Raw genomic sequence first — 20,403 nt, forward strand, 5'->3', positions numbered from 1 at the left:
CGCCTCCCAATTTTGTTGAATCATGGATTTTAAGAGTCAGAAGGACCTTAGAGTCCTGGGCCATCCTCTGGAGTGGTGACGGTTCTCCAAGTGTGGTTCCCAGACCACCAGCATCAGCGTCACCTGGAACTGTGTTGGAAATGCAGATTCTTGGGCCCCACTCCCAGCCAACAGAGTCAGAAACCCTACAGGTGCCGTCCGGTAACCTATATTATAACCAGCCCTCCAGGTGATTCTGCTGCATGCTCAAGTTTGAAAACTAGTGATTTAAAACACAGTAGTAATAAAAGAACACAGGCTCTGGAAGCAGATGGGGTTCAGATTGCAATTCACTAGCTCTCTGACCTTGTATGTGTTACTTTACCTCTTAGGCTCTGCATTCCCATCTGTAAAATGAGATTAGTAAGAACCTCCCTGAAGGGGCTCTTGTGAGAACTGCGGTAAAAATGCACGGTAGGGACTTAGCATTATGTGCCTCACACATAGGAAGCATTCAGTAAATGGTTTACTGCTGTTATTAACTGTCGTCTTAGACCAGGTATTAATCTTTTTAAACAGCGTCCCAGACAGGTGGCTATCCAGTGAGAAGGGGGTTCCAAAGCTCTGGTGCTTTATACTGAGTGACAGCTGTAGCTGCTGTTATTTTATATACTGAGAGAATATTTGCCTTCCTGTCGTTCCCATTCTAGTCGTAGCTCTGTTCTCTAGAGCCATTGGAACAAGACGGTTCTACATAGAAATTGTAGAGATTTTTGAAGATAGCGACCTCCGCTATTCTGAACTTTCTCTTGTTCAATTCCCAAAGATAAAAGATTCCCAAAGAAACCAGTAGGGAGTAGGGCTCTGTAAAAAAAAGAAAGAGGAAAGGTCTGTTGCCGAGATTCTGCTGTGATAATGGGTCTTTGGAGATTCCTGGTGTGTAGAGATGCCTCAGAGCTTAAGGTTGAAGCTTTCTCAGTTGGACCTCTAGCCATGAAACAGACCTTGTGGCCAGGGGGTACTGCTTTCTGCTGGCAGGTGTGAGCCGGAATCAGCCTCGGAGTGTTTCTGTGTGGGTCTGTGGGTCCCAGAATGCTCAACCCCTTGGAATCCAATGTCTCTGCCTAGGGGCCTGCTCCAGGCCCCCAGCCCTTTTCCTGCTCTGGTCTCGGCGTACCTTGCTCTGTCAGGCGTCCTAGTTCTCACCTGTGTGGCCAGCTCTCTGTTTCACCAGCGGCCTGCAGTTTGCAGTCTGCTCTAAGGTTTTTGTTTTTATTTAATTGATGTCTAATTAATAGTGGTGAAAAATTATACTGGCCAAGCAAATGATACCTTTCTTAAATTAGGCCATGTTGTTGTGTAGAGCAGTGACAGAATTGCTATTTTAAAGTGGGATTTCGTAATATAAACACGCGTCCAGATTACAGGAAATACTAAGTTGATGATTAATGGATGCTGTGGAGCTGGCCTTGTGCTTTCCAATGCTTCCATTTTTTGTGATGATCCATCGAGTGAGGTTTCAGCAGGCCCGCACCTCGGATCACGTCCAGATAGCTAATTTGCAGTTTGTTTCCTGCGCTGTGATACCGGGGCAGGTGGTTATTAGGAGACAGTGCAGAGGACTTCTCTGACTGTGCTGAAGGTCAGGGTTGCCAAAAGGTGGAGAATGGCCTGAGGCTGTCAGGATCTTCTCCAGTTCAGAGAGTGCCTCTCCACCCCGAGGCTCAGGAACTGTGGACATTGCTACTTCATCTAGGACTTTTTAAGCTCCTGCCGTTTGTACCATTGTTTTCTTTGTATTAGAGAGGGCTGGTATTCGGGTAAAGAGAAGAGTGTAGTGATTTCTGTTTTCACCCTAGGGGGTGAAGATTTGAATCTGTTGACACCCGGGGCTTGTGGAAACGTGGGCGATTTCACTTGTAAGCATGTGATGTGTGTTAACCGAGATGTGAGATAGGTAGAAAAGTTTAAATATGTCTGAGAATAGTTTAGAAAAGTCACTGAGGAAAGAGACCACTGTAAAATTACTGACTAGGGGTGGTGAACAGGGGTCATCCTGACCTCTGACTTCTGAAGGTTGACAGCAACAGAAGGGATGGACTGTCTCAAAAGCTACCCAAAATGCTGAGGGCCAGTGGGCTTCACTCAAATGTGGTGTTTTCTTTGGGGGATTGGGAGGGGGTGGAGACTGTGGTCTGGACCGCAGCCTGATGGTGGATAAATGTCAAGCATCTTTTGGAACAGTATGGAGGCAGAAGAGTGGCAGAGGCCCTGGATTAGACCACTCTACCTCTTACCAGCTGTGCAGTTTAGGGCGAGGACGTCACTTTTCTGAATCTCACTTTTCTCATCTGTATTCTCTCTCCGTCCTGTAGCTCTCACCGTAAGGGGTTGAGGATTCGATGGCATCATCATTCATGTCATAAATGAGTGGGGGATGTGGGAAAGCATGTAGCCCAGTGCACACACAACATGGTGACCGTGCAGGAAGTGTTAACTCCAAAAGGGAGGGCAGTGGGAAAGGTCACCACTGGGCTGGCGTGTGTCCGGGGCCTCAGGTTTGGACAGTGTCTGCACTTCTTGTTCCGGGTGAAGTGATGGCAGCTCCTTTGTAGCTAGGCATTGCACAGTAGGCTGTCCTTGAGGCTGGTCCATTAATCCCTTTTTCTCTGGGGTGAAAGGGCCCATGTGTGTTTGACAGCTTTTAGGCCAGGGAATTGATGACTTTAGCTTTGATATTCTTCAGAGTTCACCTGCCACCAATCTGGGGCCCCAGAAACAGGCTGACTGCTTTTATCTCGCCTGATGGGTGCCTTTCCAGAGGCGTCAATTACAGTGATAACTGGCATTGAGACACTTGGCTCTCAGGAGCCTCCTAATTGACTTCAGGGCCTAGTCCTCTCTCCACTGCCCGCACTGCCTTCTGGTGTTCAGTGGTGGCTCCAGGGTGCTTCCTCAGTGCCCCTTTAGCTGGTTAGAGTTGCTCAAAACCATGATCTTCAGAAGGGAAACAGGCCGTGAGATCTCATCTTGGTTTTCACAGTGACTTCACTGTCCTTTAGATCCGTGGTCTTAGATGTGCAACCGTGGACTTTCTTTCCTGGAGAGAGGGAGAACCAAGTTGATAGACAGTGCTTGGAGTCCACTCCAAGCTGCACAATGTGCTTCCTTTGCGGAGGGGCGGGGAGTGAAGGGTGGAGGGAGTCAGAGTCTCACTTGATACTTTACATCCTCCTATATTGTTCTTTAATTGAATTTTAGTATTCCATTAACTTTTTTTTTCCTTACCTAGCAACACCAAGTTAAATTCCAAAAGAATCGCAAAGTTAAATATGAAAACAAAACAAAGCAAAAAAACCAAGAGGGAAGAAATAGAGAACATCTGATCTAGGAACAGGAAAATCCACTCTAACCATAAAAACAAATGAAGACATCATAAAGAAACTGATTGGTCTTGAAAACCTAAATTTTTTGAATTACGTACTTCAAAAAAATTCAGTACACAAAATTAGAAGGCAGATAACAAAAGGGAAAAAATTTAAAGATATATAACAATAACATAGTTATTATCCAAGTACAGAATGAGAACAAGTCCTATGGGAAAATGAACAAGAACATGGATAGGAAATTCACAAAGTGAGAAATACACACTGCCAAGAATCTGTTAAACTTACTAGCTATCAAAAATATAATTGTGGGTTATTTTTTTTCTTTCTTTATTTTTATAAATTTATTTTATTTATTTATTGGCTGCATTGGTCTTTGTTGCTGCACATGGGCTTTCTCTAGTTGCTGCATGCGGGGGCTACTCTTCATTGTGGTGCGTGGGCTCCTCATTGTAGTGGCTTCTCTTGTTGTGGAGCACGGGGTCTAGGCGCGTGGGCTTCAGTAGTTGCGGAACACGGGCTCCGTAGTTGTGGCTCACGGGCTTAGTTGCTCCGTGGCATGTGGAATCTTCCCAGAGCAGGGCTCGAACCCATGTCCCCTGCATTGGCAGGCGGTTTCTTAACCACTGCGCCTCCTAGGAAGTAAAAAAACATGATTGTGGGTTATTTCTAAGTGAAAACTTGGAAAAACCTAAATGATTAACAGTAGATTATTTTAAAGTCATTGTATACTTTGATGTCTTGGAAATCATGTTGTAAAAGAGTATTTAATGATTAGAATAACTTCACAACATACTTTGTAAGTGAAATGGGTGGGTTAAAACAGCATTATGTCCATTTTGTTAAAAAAAATTAAAATTCCAGAGTATACATCAAACTGTGGGCAGATGTTATCTTTGTCTGATGTACTTCTGTATTATTTTAATTTTTACAAAAAACAAATATTTTTAAATTTTTAAGTGAAAAAATGGGCAGACGTGCGTTGAAGCATCTAGGCAAGTCAGGAGTGCGTTAGCCCCATTCCTCTCCCCCAGTGGCTGCCTCATGGACTCTTCCCTTCTTTCCTCAAGTCCAGTCCTCCTCGTTCTCTGCTCTCCACTGCCTCTTCTAAGACGTCTGCTTGTCTCTCCTCAGGACTGAGCACTGAAGGCATCTACCGGGTCAGCGGGAACAAGTCAGAGATGGAGAGTCTGCAAAGACAATTTGATCAAGGTAAGGCCACAGCCCAGCCGAGCATCGGAGGCTGTAGCCAGTCAAGGCAGACGCAACTGCCAAACTGCCAGTGGAGCCCCTCGGGGGTGCTCCTGCCACACAGCCCCAAAGCCAAGAGGTACTGGCTTGGTGACTGAAAAGGAGAAAGTATTTGGCCCCTGTCAGCAAACAAGCATCATCCCTGCCAAACCTGCTTCAGCCGGGTTGCTGCCCCCGTCATCATCCACAGACACTGTTCCAGCTCGCCCCGGCCGGTGCCTCATTCACCAGGAAAGCGCCTTGCTTCCTTGGACCGGGCCATGCAGGGGTAATTGCGGGCACATGATGCAAAGCTTGGGTTGAGATGACAGTCCTGTTTTGCCAGGGCCGTAGGAGTATCCTCAACCATGACTGCCCTCCTCGCAGAGTCCCTGCAGGAGAGAAACAAAGCAAGGGAGCATGTTGTGATTAGCTGAGCCTCAGGCCCCAGGCTCCCGAAGCTGAACTCTCATGAGTTAGACTGGCTCTTGGCAGGTACTTCTGTCTCCTAAGCTAGGTCAGGTCTGAGAGGCCTAGAGCCAGATGGCCAAAACTGTTTCACCCTAACCCAGCAGCTAAACTCTTAACTCTTGAAACTGAATACACCGTGGGATGAGAAGTCACACTCACCAGAACCAGAAGCAAATGAACCAAAGCAATAAAAATTCACAGATGTCACTGGCCAAAGAGGCAGGTAAGCTGAGGATCGAAGTAGGGTCCAAGTTAGCATGTGACTGGGCCTCAGGAGACCAAGTCGGGCAGGCCTGCAGGACCCAGCAGCTAACCAGTGCCCGCGGGGAGCAGGCACCCCACCCCAGCACGCAGGGGCCCACAGCACTTCGCAGCACCACAGTCAGTCTCTGCTAGCGGCAGTGGGAGGAGGCGACCCATGAGAGAAGGGCAGCGGGATAGGAAGCGTGAGGCCAAAAGGAGGGTGAGGCCACACACGGGCATAAGCTTATATGTATGCCAGAATCTGCAACATGGGTTACAGACCCCGAATGGGAACAGCTGATAGCGGTCAGTAGATGGTTTGTTACAATCAGAAATGCAATAAAGTATGTAAAGAAGAGTTGGAGACAGAAGTCAGTAGTATCATAAGCTGCAAGGGAGCAGCAGGAGGAAGGTGAGCCTCATCACCCGACCACTAGGAGGAGCAGGGACCCAGACAGCAGTCCAGGTTGTCGCTAACATTTTTGTAACCTTCCAGGAGAGTAAGCTAGCCTTTTGGGAAAGCCTCCTCCTGTTCTCCCTGAGTGGGAGGGCGTAAGGAAAAGGTAACAGTACCTCCAGGCCAGACGAGGGAAGTTGGATGGCACAGAATAGGCGGTGCAGCTCCTCTACCGAAAGGCTGACCTTGGAAGGCTGGGTGTCAGCCTCTGTCTGTGAATCTCAGAATTTTTTTTTAGCAGCACCCAGGGGTGCCACCTTCTGTCTAGTCTGTGATGATCCCGAGTCCCTGCCCAGGCTCCAGGCCTGCCCTAGGCAGCATCCCTGGGTCCTCCAAGTTTCTCTGCTTATCCCCAGCGCTGGAGGTTCCTTGCTTCTGCCTAGCTTAGATTGGTCTGGCCTCACTCTCCCTTCTTCCTTTCAGATCACAACCTGGATTTGGCAGAGAAGGACTTTACAGTGAACACCGTGGCAGGGGCCATGAAGAGCTTTTTCTCAGAACTGCCAGACCCCCTGGTCCCATACAGCATGCAGATTGATCTGGTGGAGGCACACAGTGAGTACTGGCAACCACATGTGGCTTGTGGGCCCCTGGCAGTGCCCCCGGCCGACTCTGGGTTGCGCCAGTTGAGGGAGGGGGTGCAGCACCATAAGAATGGGTCCTGCCCTCAGAGAGCTGGCACTCTGACCTTTAGACCTGAGATTTGAAGGACAGAAGGAAAGGGAACTAGCAAGATGACACCAAAAGGGCTTGTAAGTTAGGCCCCTGCCTTTGTCAACCAGAGGTGCTTCTCTGAGGGTTCTGTCAAGAAAGTTGCAGGTTGCCCCAAAACTCCATGAGTTGAGAGCCTGGTTTGATGTCAGACTCAGGGTACATCCTGCTCCTTTGTTTGTTGGCAGTGTAAGGCCAGCGCACCCTTCCCTGGCCCTTCATTTCCTCTGTTCCTATCCCTTCTCGTATTTAGTAAATGAGATTAGGGGAGGCCTGGAGGCCAGGCTGTGTTGCAGGACTGTTAAGTGGTAGGTATTTCTTTCCTTTGCCCTCCTCTCACCCCTCTTCTCCCAGCTCTCACAGAAGGAAGTTAACATGTGGTCCGGGGCCAGATAGCCTGTGAGGAAGCATCCTCTTGAGAGAAGGGGACAGCTGCAGTGGCCCTGACCAGATGATCGCTTGAGGCTGCAGCACATTAGCACCTCTGGTTTTAATGGTCTCCTTACTCACCATCCTGCCCGCCCCAAGAGCTGTTTCTGCCCTGGCCTGCCTCTCTCCAGAGGCATTTGTCCACCGTGTGGGAACCTTCCCACTGGGCAGCCTCTCCTGGACTTCATGTCGTGCTGCAGAGGGTGCCTGGCCTCTCAGAGCTTCCCACAGAATGGTGCTTCCGAACTTGTGTGGCCAGAGGCAGCCTTCTGCCCTGCCCCTCTGGTGGGCCAAGACCCCAGGAGCAGCCGCTGCTGTGCAGCTACAGAAGGAAGTGTCTTTGCCAGCGACCAGGGGGTGGGGAAGTGGAAAGGGAGCTGGGTTCCTCGGACCCAGAATGTTAGTCTTGTCTTGCCACTGCCTGACTCAAATGAGGGAGTTTTAAGCAAACAGGATATTTACTCACGAAGCTTGATGGTGTGGGCAAACATTGTGGGGAGATCACAGATTCATAGGACTTTAAGATGTGGGTCATAGACTCCTAGTGGCTTTGGGAAATAGAGGTGCTGACAGAAGCCTGACCCTGAACTGTGGAGAGATGTCCCTGTCAGAACCTGACTGTTCTCAGGGCTGTGGGGCCCCCAGAGTCACTGTTCTATAGTCTGCCTTTCCCGTGATGTTTGTTTACACAATCTAGGTGCCGCCGCCACCATATTTTATGCACACCGTCTTAAGCTGATTGAAATCGTTCACACCCCCAATCTTCTCCAAGCCCGCAGCGATGGGGCAGAAACACTGGCAGCTTCTGGGACTGTCATAGGGTTCCCTGGCTTTCTTTCCCATCTGCCTTCTCAGGACAGGAGTCTGAGTTTCTCCGGATGAGTTAGAGGGTGGGGACGGGTGCCAGCTTCTGCTCTGGTCCTACCATTCCAAAGATAGAGGTCCTCCCAGCAGTCACTTCTCTAGCAGGCTCCAGGCTGGCTCAGATGTGAAACACATGGGAAATCTCCCTCCAGAGCCAGCTTTCTTTCCACCTAAGCTAATCTTGTCTCTGGGCAGAAATTAGGAAGAGAAGGTGTGGGCTGGTACCCAGTTTGCTGGAAGCCCAGGGATTCCCAAGAGCGTTTATCTTGACTTGGCGCCATCTAGAGGCGTGTAGAGTCCTGGCACCTGCAGAAGGAATCCCATTGTTTCTGCGGGAATTGCTGACATAGCATCTTTTTGTTTTTGGAGGGTCATGGGGGGCAGGAGAGGAAGGTGTTATTGATAGGGAATCAGCTGCCTTCCTACAGCAGCTTCCGCCGGCTTCCACTGCTGAGGAAGGGAGCTTCTTGCTGCTACGGCAGCCTGGAAAAGGGTGGAGATTTTCCGCTTCCTCTTCCCATTGTGTGTTTCCTGTGCCCCAAGCTAGTCAGCTGGAGCTCCGTTGTCTTAAACCTGGTGGAGAGGAGTGTATCTCACTGACATGGCACCTCTCACAGCCAAAGCAGCTGAGTGAAGAGTGGGGCTGTGTGTGTCAGAGCCTAACTGAGCCCCAGAAACACCAACCAGGCAGTGCCAAAGTTAGCGTTAAGGGATGTGATGGAACAAAGGTTCTCATGCCCCAAAGTAGCTATTCTCAGCCTGGCTGGGTTTCCATGGCAACATCAACTTGACCAGCTCTTTCCACTTAATACCTAAGAGCTGTTGCATCTGTGTGTTCACGGCTTGGAAATGGTTTCCAATCCCATCACAACAAATATCAAGGTTACTATCAGATCGTTTTGTAAGCTCCAGAATTTCTCAATATTGAACGCTGCTGAAATTGTGCCTACAAATAGAGATTTTTGTGATGATTCACCAGTTATTTTCCTACCACATTCAAGGTGATGTGTGGGAGATTGAGAAATGAATAGCAGCAGCTGCCCGCACTGCTAGGGAGTGGCGATCTGGGTGCAGCCTTCTATGCTGAGACATTGTTCCTGTCCTCCTCCCCGGGTGCGCGTTTAAGTTCTCAGCCAGGCAGCAGGAAGCAAGCTGAGCTGAAAGTACACAAAACGCAGCGAGGAGAGAGGAAGGTAGAAGGCCTCGTGGAAGAGATGGCACCTGAGCTTGGCTACAGAGAGGACGAGGATTTCAGGAGACAGCAAAAGGGGCCTTGAATTCCCTGTTCTGTCTTGTCCTCACATTCCACCCCAGCCTTCAAGAAACAGTATCATTTATTCTTGGCCCACATCTTCTCCTTTTCCTCTCATGACCACCCTCACAACCCCACCACCACCTATGTGGAATCCCTCCAGTCCAACCAGTCCCCACCCACCCTGTCCCTTGTCTTTTGGGCCGGAAAAGGCCCTACAGCTGGCTCTGTCTTGGTCCAGAGGCTCTGAGCCTAAGGACCTTTGGCCTCAGGGCCCCACTAGCCCCCATAACTACTTGTGAGTTCTGTGTGCGCATTTAAGTCTACGGAGAAGACCAGTATCTTTCCTCAGATTGTCGAAGGGATGGGAATTCCCTGGTGGTCCAAGTGGTTAGGACTCCGAGCTTTCACTGCCGAGGGCCCGGGTTTGATCCCTGGTCGGGGAACTAAGATCCCACACGCTGCGCAGCACAGCCAAAAAAAAAAAGATTGTCAAAGGGATATATGACCCCAGATGGTTCAGGATGCCGGCTTATCATCTCACCCTTTCCATCTACAGATGAGACAACATAGGGCTAGAGATTAATGACTGAATTGCAAGGTCACTAGGCGGACCAGTCTTGCTGTTCATTGGGAGCTGGTTCACGTGCTGCCTTATGATGTTGCTAATTCTGGGATCCTGCTTCCTCTTGTCTGTCCAGATAGCTGCCTAAAAGCACGGGGGTGTTCCTCACCTCCCAGCATGTGCCAGGCCCTGTGTGGGACGGGGACAGATGGCAGCAGACAGGCAAGTGTGCAGTCCCTGCCTTCGTCTAGTGACTAGGAGACATTGGACAGGTTACTGCAAAGTCATACCTCCAGGAGGACAGCGTGAAGCCAGCAGAGTGAAAGTTAAGCCTTGGAGTCGTTTCCCACCAGAAGGAGAGGTGGGGATTGCATGCCATGTGTGCCAGTGTGCGTCACCGAGGGGGTGTGACCTGAGCTGGTGTTTCCCTTTTTTGGTGGTGTAGGTGTGCAAAGTGGTCAAAATCCATCAGGGGTTTTCCTCTCGGCACTTAGTTGAGTGGTAGCAGATCCAGGCCTAGAGCCTGGTTGACAGTCTAGGTACCAAAGATGGCAGCAAAGTGACACAGCCGGGGCCAGAACAATGTTTGGGATCAGGGCCCCTGACACCAATTTTCTGTGACCTTGGACCAATGTTCTTACTTCTTTGAGCCTTGGTTTACCTGTATACTGTGAGGGGTGTGGCAGGCTAGCCTCTAAGGTCCCTAGTGGCCTCTACTGTCCTCTTCACTTGCTCCTGAATTCTCGGGGTCTCAGTTCAACGTTTCCTGGTCTGTATCCAGACTTCGTCTTGATTCAGCTGACCTCAAAATGCCTCTCCTGAACCTATATTGATGTCTCAGTTGACAGACACATAATTTCAAAAGTCTGGTTTGTTAGCTGAGGAGGCCTGAGCTCTGTGGAGTTCCTCACCCCTTTCAAAGAGGAGTACTGACGCTGGCGGGAGCTCTGAGCGTGGTGGCAGGCACGTGGTCCACAACAGGCGTGCTGAACTTGGAGGCAGAGCTTGGTGCCCACCCCGCCTTCCCCTCACCTCTTGAGCGAGGTTTTCACAGCCAGCATGTGGGATGAACCAGCCCCACCTTCCCGCGGGTGGTGGGAGGGCCGCACAGAGAGCAACCGTGACGTCGCCCCGCCCACATTCCTGCACTTTCCAGAGGTAAGAAATCACTGGTGTCGTGACTACCATGAAAAGACTGCCAGTTTGAGCCTGGAACAGGTCCCCCAACACTGGTGGGTGTTTGCTTGCTTGAGGGGAGTCAAGTCAGAAGGACAGGTCAGGTCAGAAGGACATCTGCGAGGTGGACCTTGATTTTCACAGAACAGACACTGGGAGGCTTCCTATCACTCCCCTTGCCGTCCTGCCCTCCTCCTACCTGTCTCTCCATGCTCCCCGGCACTCACGAGCACCTGCCCCATGCAGCTAGAGGGGGAGAGGGAGATGAACCCCAGGGAGCTTGGCCAGCTAGGTCCTTGTTGGGCACCTTGCTGGTGCGCTACACCAGGAGGGGGAGGGCGGCTGGCATTCCTGAGGATGGTCTTTGAATCGCTGTCCAAGCAGGTTTTGTAATTGCCGTCCTCCTCCCCCGCCCCCAAGGAAGAGAGAGAAGGAGCAGCCGTCCTTGTTACCCAGCAGATAGGAAGGAGAGGGGACATCCCAGACAGGCGGTGGCATTATCAGCCCCATTTCCTGCCTCCAGCCAGGAAGACCGGTGAGCTGGGCTCTTCCATGAAGGTACTGCCGGTCGCGCGCTTAATTAAAACAAACACAGCTGTGTGTTTATCATGCAGGCACCTAGGAGAGGCCTGTGCCAAGTTTGCATCTGGAAGGGGGCACGGTTATTTTATTAAGTGAGACTCCGAGCCATTCACGTGCTTCTTGTGTTTTCCAGGACAGTTGTTCATCCCCCCCACCCCTACCCCTATCCTGAGCAGTTTACTTCTTTTTTTTTTTTAACAAACCATAAACAGCATATATTTAGAGTGTACAATTTGGTATCCCAATCTCCCAGTTGATTCCCCCCAACCCTCCCCGCTTTCCTCACTTGGTGTCCATATGTTTGTTCTCTACATCTGTGTCTCTATTTCTGCCTTGCAAATTGGTTGGTTTGTACCATTTTTCTATCATCCACTTATGTGTTAATATACGATATTTGTTTTTCTCTTTCTGACTCATTTCACTCTGTATGACAGTCTCTAGGACCATCCATGTCTCTACAAATGTCCCAGTTTGTCTACTAACTTTGGGTTTTGTTTGCTCTTCTTTCTCTAGTTTCTTTAGGTGTAAGTTTAGATTGTTTATTTGGGATTTTTCTTGTTTCTTGAGGTAGGATTGCATTGCTATAAACTTCCCTCTTAGAACTGCCTTTGCTGTATCCCAGAGGTTTTGGATCGTTGTGTTCTCATTGTCATTTGTCTCTAGGTATTTTTTGATTTCCTCTTTGATTTCTTCAGTGATCTGTTGGTTATTTAGTAGCATATTGTTTAGCCTAAATGTGTTTGTGTTTTTTATGGTTTTTTTCCAGTAACTGATTTCTGATCTCATAGCGTTGTGGTCGGAAAAGATGCTTGACAACGATTTCAATTTTCTTGAATTTACCAACGCTTGATTTGTGACCCAAAATGTGATCTATCCTGGAGAATGTTCCATGTGTCCTTGAAAACATGTAATCTGCTGTTTTTGGATGTAATGTCCTATAGATATCTATTAAATCAAGCTGATTTATTGTGTCATTTAAAGCTTGTGTTTCCTTATTAATTTTCTGTGTGGATGATCTGTCCATTGGTGTAAGCGGGGTGTTAAAGTCCCCCACTATTATCGTGTTACTGTCGATTTCCCCTTTCATAGTTGTTAGCATTTGCCTTATGTGTTGAGGTGCTCCTATATTGGGTGCATATATCATTATAATTGTTATCTCCCCTTCTTGGATTGATCCCTTGATCTTTATGTAGTGTCCTTTCTTGTCTCTTGTAACATTTTTTATTTTAAAGTCTATTTTATCTGATATGAGTATCGCTACTCCAGCTTTCTTTTGATTTCCATTTGCATGGAATATCTTTTTCCATCCCCTCACTTTCAGTCTGTATGTGTGCCTAGGTCTGAAGTGGGCCTCTTGTAGACAGCATATATATGGGTCTTGTTTTTGTATCCATTCAGCCAGTCTGCGTCTTTTGGTTGGTGCATTTAGTCCATTTACATTCAAGGTAATTATCGATATGTATGTTCCTATTACCATTTTCTTAATTGTTTTGTTGTTGTTTTTGTAGGTCCTTTTCTTCTCTTATGTTTCCCGGTTAGAGAAGTTCCTTTAGCATTTGTTGTAGGGCTGGTTTGGCGGTGCTGAATTCTCTGAGCTGTTGCTTGTCTGTTAAGCTTTTTATTTCTCCCTCGAATCTGAATGAGATCCTTGCTGGGTAGAGTATTCTTGGTTGTAGGTTCTTCCCTTTCATCACTTTAAATATATCATGCCACTCCCTTCTGGCTTGCAGAGTTTCTGCTGAGAAATCAGCTGTTAACCTTATGGGAGTTCCCTTGTATCTTATTTGTTGTTTTTCCCTTGTTGCTTTTAATAACTTTTCTCTGTCTTTAATTATTGTCAGTTTGACTACTGTATGTCTTGGCGTGTTTCTCCTTGGTTTTATCCTGCCTGGGACTCTCTGTGCTTCCTGGACTTGGGTAGCTATTTCCTTTCCCATGTTAAGGAAGTTTTCAACTATAATCTCTTCCAGTATTTTTTCGGGTCCTTTCTCTCTCTCTTCTTCTGGGACCCCTATAATGCGAATGTTGGTGCGTTTAACATTGTCCCAGAGGTCTCTTAGGCTGTCTTCAGTTCTTTTCATTCTTTTTTCTTTATTCTTTTCCACATCAGTGATTATCATCTTTCTGTCTTCCAGGTCACTTATTCGCCCTTTTGCCTCCATTAATCTGCTATTGGTTCCTTCTAGTGTTGTTCATTTCAGTTATTGTGTTGCATATCTCTGTTTGTTTGCTCTTTAATTCTTCTAGGTCTTTGGTAAACTTTTCGATCTTTGCATCCAGTTTTTTTCAAAGTCCTGGATCATCTTCACCATCATTATTCTGAATTCTTTTTCTGTAAGGGTGCCTATGTCTCCTCTTCATTTAGTTTTTCTGGGTTTTTATCCTGTCCCTTCATCTGGTACAAAGTCCTGCTTTTTCATTTTCTCTGTCTTCATTTTCTCTATCTTTCTGTGGCTGTGGTTTTCAGTTCCACAGGACAAAATACTGCTGATACTGCTTGATCCTGCTGTCTGCCCTCTTGTGGAAGCTGTCTAGGAGTCCCTGATGGGAGGGACTGATGGTGGGGAGGGACTGATGGTGGGTAGGGCTGGGTGGGCAGAGCTCAGTAAGACTTTAATCTGCTTGTCTGCCAGTGGGTGGGGCTGTGTTCCCACCCTGTTGGTCGTTTGGCCTGAGGCCACCTAGCACTGGAGCCCACAGGCTCTTTGGCAGGGTAATGGCGGACTCTGGGAGGGCTCAGGCCAATGAGCACTTCCCAGAACCCCTGCCACCACTGCCCACCCCCACCCCTACCTCCTCAGTGACCCACAGCCGCCCCTCACCTCTGCAGGGAAACCCCCAACACCAGCAGGTAGGTCTGCTTCAGTCTCCTATGGGGTCACTGCTCCTTCCCCCTGTGTCCTGGTGAGCACACTTTTTTGTGTGCTCCTCCAAGAGTGGAGTCTCCGTTTCCCCCAGTCCTGTGGAGGTCCTGCAATCAAATCCCGCTGGCTTTCAAAGTCTGATTCCCTGGGGATTCCTCCTCCCATTGCTAGACCCCCAGGTTGGGAAGCCTGACATGGGGCTCAGAACCCTCACTTTAGTGGGTGGACTTCTGCAGTATAACTGTTCTCTAGTTTGTGAGTCACCCACCCAGCATTTATGGGATTTGATTTTAACGCGGTTGCACCCCTCCTGCCATCTCATTGCGGTTTCTCCTGTGTCTCTGGATGTGGGGTGTTTTTTTTTTGGTGAGTTCCAGTGTCTTTCTGTCGATGATTGTTCAGCAGTTAGTTGTAATTCCAGTGCTCTTGCAAGAGGGAGTGAGCGCATGTCCTCCTACTCCGCCATCTTGATCCTATCTCAAGCAGTTTAATTCTTTTAAGTAAACTTTTTATTGAAACTTAACAGTAAAGGATTTTGAAACTCAAGGTCAGACAAAAAGTGTGCCCTTGAAGTTGAACCCTTAAAATAAATCTTGGATGCAGAGAAATGAAGCTGTTAATGGCTCCACATAATTAGTTCCTGTGGGCTTTTTTTAGTCATTTTCTAACTGGACAAATGTTACCAAAACGTTTTTTTTATCTAGCCATGCTCTCAAGTCAAAACATTTGCCCTGTTTCATGCTCATTAGCCTGCCAGCCAACCCTCTCAATAGCTCCATCCCTGCCATCTTTGCAGCCTCCTCTTCCACTGGTTCCCTGAAACTCAGGCTTGCTCCCAGGTGCTTATTGTGTGTCTGGCTGTGCGCTCTTCATTTCATGGTGTGGTGTTGCCACGTACAAGAGGCACTGCCATGAGCCTCTCTTGTAGACAAGGGGATTGCTGCTCAGACCTGTCACTTCCCTGAGATCACACAGCTGGTTGGTGTCAGAGAGAGGATCTAGATGACCACACGACCCTTCTTCCCTGCACCCCCCCCCCCACACCTTCTCGCCAGCCGTTTATGTTCCGTCTGTCCTTCCAAGTCTAGCTTGAGACTCCTCGTGCCTGCTTCCCCATACTGACCCTCTAGGCACATGACCTTCTACAGAAGTTCTTAATTAGGAGGCTGCAGGCTTCCTTAAAGGATACATGGGTTTGGAGAGTCTGTGAAACTCTAGGAATTGTAGGCAGACCTATACACAGTTTATTTTGGCAGAAGGTCCAGAGCTTTCATCTATCCCAAAGGAGCCGATGTCGCCAAGCCAGTTAGGAACCATCGTATTTTTTAATGAGCTCCCTGTCCACCCACCCCACAGCCGTCAGTTGTGGGAGCGCTGCTACCTCTTCGTGGGCTTCTCCTGTAGTTGTCGTGAGCCCCGGAGTTCTAGAGAGAGCCTTCAGTTCCAGCAAGTGGCCATAGGGATACCTTTCTATGCTGAGAGAGCTTCTCGGCCAACTGATTCCAAGTGGGCTCTGGACCATGTTTGTCTCACTAGCCCAGGCCGGCTCTCCCAGCCAAGGCAGGCCAGGTCCACTCAGGGAGGGGCACCGGGAGCCCAGGGAGCACAGTGGTGCCCACTCAGATTCTGCAGCCATTTGGATAGGGTTTGATTCTTGGACCAAGAGGCTGATTTCTGCAACCTCTCTGGGCCTCAGATTCCTCATCCTTGAAGTGGGGGTGATAACAGCCCCAACCTCATAGGATTGTGAGGACCCGCTGAACCAGGCCTGGCATAGATTAAGCGTTTCATTTGGGTTAGCTGGTTTTTACTTTCTCAGTGCATAAGGATTCCATGGTGGGCAAGCTGTGGGGCGGTGGCGGGGGGGGGACGTAGTGCCTTTGATGAACTGCATAAGAACTCCCCCCACTGTTTCCATCAGCTCCTCCAATAGGGAGATATGTGGAGGGTCCCTGTGACTCTAGGAAAAGGACAGAGCCCTGGTCTTGTGACAAAGTCCCTCCCTAGACCGTCTGTTGGCGTGGGCGGGTGGCAGCGCTCACCCGTCTGGTCAGGAAGCAGGCAGGCTTTCTGCATGGGGATGCCCGTCGCCAGGGGCAACCGCATGAGCAAAGAATGGTGCTCTTTATGGTGGGTCTCTCTGGGCCGTGGGGTCTCCGGTGGCGGAGGCCAGGAAGCCCCAGGCATACAGTGCTCCCCTTCAGCAGGGGCCTGGGACACGAGGTAGGTCTGGCCCTGGCCCCATGCCACTGCCAGGTGTGCCAGCCTTTGGGCACCAGCTTGTGGGGAGAGGATGGGGGTGGAGGCTGCCCTCAGAGAAGGTACAGTACATAGCGTACCCTCCACTGGCCACCAGCCCGCCAGTTTCTCCAGCTGCCTGGGACCACTGTCTGCTTTGAGCCCCAGGCCCACCAGCCTTGGCCTTGGTTTTCTCTTTCCTCAGAAATCAATGACCGGGAGCAGAAGTTACATGCCCTTAAGGAGGTACTCAAGAAATTCCCAAAGGAAAATCATGAAGTCTTCAAATACGTCATCTCTCACCTGAACAAGTACGTTTCAGGGCTTGCTGTTTGGTCTTCCCTCCTTCGAAAACCTCCAGTCAGGGCCAGTCAGCTGCAGGACGAGGCTGAGCGAGGCTCCGTCCTCAGCCTGTCAGGGTGCAGGCTCACCAAGGAGCTTCCTAGGCGCCTGGCTCCTCCACCTCAGGTGTTTGTCCTGGTTCTGTCTGAGAGAGGCCTGCGTGGCCCCCAGCACACCTGAAGTCCTTTCTCCAGGATTCGTGTTTCCTGACTGGTGGGACAAAACGCTGGGCCGAGACAGGTGTGCTGTGTAAAAGAGCGAGCGCCAGTCAAGCGAGTGCAGGCGGCCACGCTCAGGAAACCTGTTAACTGGATGCTCCTGCATTTATTCACACACAGAATAGGGTTGTTTTCCAGCCAGACCGATTCCTCTCTCGACAGAGTGGTGCTTCATGAACCCTGGCTTGGGACACACACGCTCCCTCTCTGCACACCTAGAGCATTGTCCCCCACTGTGGGGACCTGGGGGAGAGTCCCTGAGGCATTCTGCCCACCCACGGGGCTGGTGGAGGGCCTCCCAGGCCAGGGCCCTGGAGAGCTGCGCTGGGGCCTTTTCTGTTCTTGGGCTGCAGGTGGGCGGGCCAGGAGAGCAGCCAGGGTGGCCGTGACCGTGAGCATAGGTGATCAGGAGCCTCCACCAGGCCCGCTGCTGAGCTCTGACCTTGAGTTTGGTGTCGCCTGCAGAGTCAGCCACAACAACAAGGTGAATCTCATGACCAGCGAGAACCTGTCCATCTGCTTCTGGCCCACCTTGATGAGACCCGACTTCAGCACCATGGACGCCCTCACGGCCACGCGGACCTACCAGACAATCATCGAGCTCTTCATCCAGCAGTGCCCCTTCTTCTTCCATAACCGGCCCATCAGTGAGCCTCCCGGTGCCACGCCCAGCTCCCCCTCTGCCCTGGCTTCCCCTGTCCCCTTCCTCACCTCCACACCTGTCACAAGTCAGCCGTCCCCGCCCCAGTCACCTCCACCCACCCCGCAGTCCCCGGTGCAGCCGCTGCTCCCCTCCCAGCTTCAAGCCGAACACACGCTGTGAGCCCCTGAGGCCCAGGGCAAGAGGAGACAAGGTCTTCTTTCTCTGATGGGGCGGCATGTGGCCTTGGACAAAACCAGGTCTGTTGGGGCAGGGGCGGGGAGAGGGTCCCCTCTCTCTCACCTTCTGAAGACCTCAGCGGGAGCACCAGCCAACAGTCCACCACAGGCTGGCCGTCCGTGCCCTGAAGTCAGCACTGCAGACCCGGGGCTGGCTGCAGGCCGGGGCCGGGGCCCTGCCCTTTGACGTGGACCCTTCTGAGGACTGAACTAGCCAGGCAGCGAGCGGCCCTGTGGCCCTCCGCACGCGTACTGCTCCCCAGGCCCCCTCCCCCACCTATCTGCGCACACCAGCCTCAGGGCATCCGCCCACTGGACAGAGCCCTGGCCTTGGCAGGGGGAGGAGGAGATTCTGGATTCGGGCCACCCCAGGGCAGGGCCAGCAACCCCTAAAGAGAACACTTCCCGTCTGTTGCGCCTGTCTCTTCTCACCTTCCATATCTGCACCTCCACCCCCAGTTGGCCGTGCAGCCTGTCTAGCAGCCTCCTTGGGAATGTGTGGGCCATGGCTCTGCCACCCCCAGGTACAATGCTGAGGGCATCTGCCCAGCCGATCAGAACAGAGGGAGGGTAGCTTTGTGCCTGGACCAAGAGAGTGTGCAGCTTCCATGCCCCATGCACCCCCTTCCTCACTTCACAGGTTTCGGGGGTACATTCCCTTTAAAACAAAGGAACACTGGAAGAAAAATGGAAAGACTCCCCCGCCCCCAATTTTTAAAAAGAAAAGGAAAAAACTACAAGAAGAAAACTACAGACCTCAGGATTTACTTCCCTCCGCTGCCAAAAGGCAGACAAATAGAGGGTGACCCTTGTCTTTGTGACAGGAAAACAAGGATGCCCAGGGGTGGTTGCCTGAGAGCCTGTTGGGCTCCCACTTATGTCACTACATCCCCCCACCCCACCCCAAGAATATGGTTTGAGTCCTTGGTGGGAAGAGCTGGGGAGACCAGCCTGGATCCTGGTCTGCCTTGGAACGCACTACGTTGCCACGGAAACGCTGCCACGTGCATACGTGCACGAGGTTTGGGGGGGTGGGGGGGCGCAGCCGGAAGGTGCCAGGGTGCACTTGGGGTTTGGTTTAGTGTGTTTGGTGTTGAAGTGGAATCATTTTCATCGTGGGCCAGCAGGGGTATTTGTGGGAAGTGGGCGTGTGGGGGGAGTTTAAAGTATGGTGGTCTGCTGGTGTCCCATGGGGCCATCCTTCCTGCTCCCAGGCCGTCAGAGCCCAGAGGAGCGAAAGGTACAAAGGCCGTCACAGTCATGAGGAGGGCATCGTACCTGCCTGTCACCATCCTCCTCCCATGGCTTTCCCCCCGCCCTTCCTGGCCTTTCCACTGGCCCCTGGGAGAACCCTTCTCATGCCCACCTCTGCCCCCCACACACAGCAGCCCTGCTAAGGCTGCTGCAGATACGGCTGCCCCCACTCCCCGCGGCTGGGCCGTGGCCTCTGCAGTGGAGAAGCCTGACGTAAGGTACCCTGGGCGTGGTGGGGAGGCCCACACGCTGCATCGTCCCCTGGGGTCTCGTTGCACTTTAAGAAGCAGCACCTGTGGTGTGTTCGAGGATGCCCTGGTTCGCCTCAGCCAGGTGGCCTGACAAAGTAAAAGATGCCTCAGAACAATCTCAGCGACTCCCAGCCCCAAACACTTCCTGTTGTTTGTTGGAGGGTGGGGTAGGCCCTTTGCTTCCTGACTTCTTCCTCTGGATAAGCTGGATATCTCACTTTCTAGTTCTTGTTCGGCAGAATAAGGTGCTTGGAAACACTAAATTATCCCTGCAAGTTTTACTGCCTCCTTATGGATACAAGTCAAAAAACAAATCCAAGGTACATGAATGTTTTAAATGTTGGATGCCGGCTTTTTTCTCCCCTGGTGGATCTGTGCCTGATGCTTTATGGGTCAGGGCTTGGCTGGAAGGTGATGTTTGTGTTTAGTGTTGACTGAGGTTGGCAGACTTGTGCTTCTCTGGCCCTCCAGCTCCCCCAGCTCTGAGCCCCACGCAGGTGAGGAAATTACTGCATGGAGTTCATCTCTGCCTTTTTCTAGGTCATGCTCACCTACTCCCTGTCAGCCCCAGTATTGGGTAGGGGTGGAATGGAAGCCATGGGGGTGGCCTGGGGCCACTGTCCCATGTGTGAACTAAAACAGAAGTGGCCCAGGTCCCTCCCACTGCCCCGTCTACACTGCCACCTCCTTTGTGCTGGCACACTGCGCCACACCACCACCTGCAACCTTGGCTCTGCACCAGGAACTTCATGAGCCCACAGCCATCCCGCCTGCCCAAGCCAGCCCCATCCCCGTAAATGCGTAGGTGATTTTTCTGGAAGGGGAAGGGGCATGATAAGGCAGAACACCTGTGTTTTGCACCCTTACCCATGTGGGAGTATTGAAGACCAGGCTTCCACAGGTTAGCCTCTGGTCCCGCAGCGCCCCCTGCCAGCCAACCTGCGCAGCTGCAGGGACCCCCTCATGTGCCCGGCCCCAGTGTCCTGCCAGGGCTTTAACTGTGCATGTGGGG

General features: G+C 50.9%; 1 protein-coding gene across 1 annotated transcript in view; it reads left to right on the plus strand.

The window, feature by feature from the left end:
• Positions 1 to 17,891, plus strand: part of ARHGAP35 (Rho GTPase activating protein 35) — a 113,803-nt gene extending 95,912 nt beyond the window's left edge. Inside the window, exons 4-7 of the mRNA XM_057713599.1 lie at positions 4,500 to 4,577; positions 6,190 to 6,321; positions 16,653 to 16,758; positions 17,473 to 17,891. Of these exons, the coding sequence (XP_057569582.1) occupies positions 4,500 to 4,577; positions 6,190 to 6,321; positions 16,653 to 16,758; positions 17,473 to 17,830 (674 nt within the window). The 3' untranslated portion in view covers positions 17,831 to 17,891. The remainder of the gene's footprint in view (positions 1 to 4,499; positions 4,578 to 6,189; positions 6,322 to 16,652; positions 16,759 to 17,472) is intronic.
• The last annotated feature ends 2,512 nt before the right edge of the window (positions 17,892 to 20,403 follow it).

Source organism: Hippopotamus amphibius, chromosome 16 (assembly GCF_030028045.1).
Source record: "Hippopotamus amphibius kiboko isolate mHipAmp2 chromosome 16, mHipAmp2.hap2, whole genome shotgun sequence".
NCBI classification, from domain to species: domain Eukaryota; kingdom Metazoa; phylum Chordata; class Mammalia; order Artiodactyla; family Hippopotamidae; genus Hippopotamus; species Hippopotamus amphibius.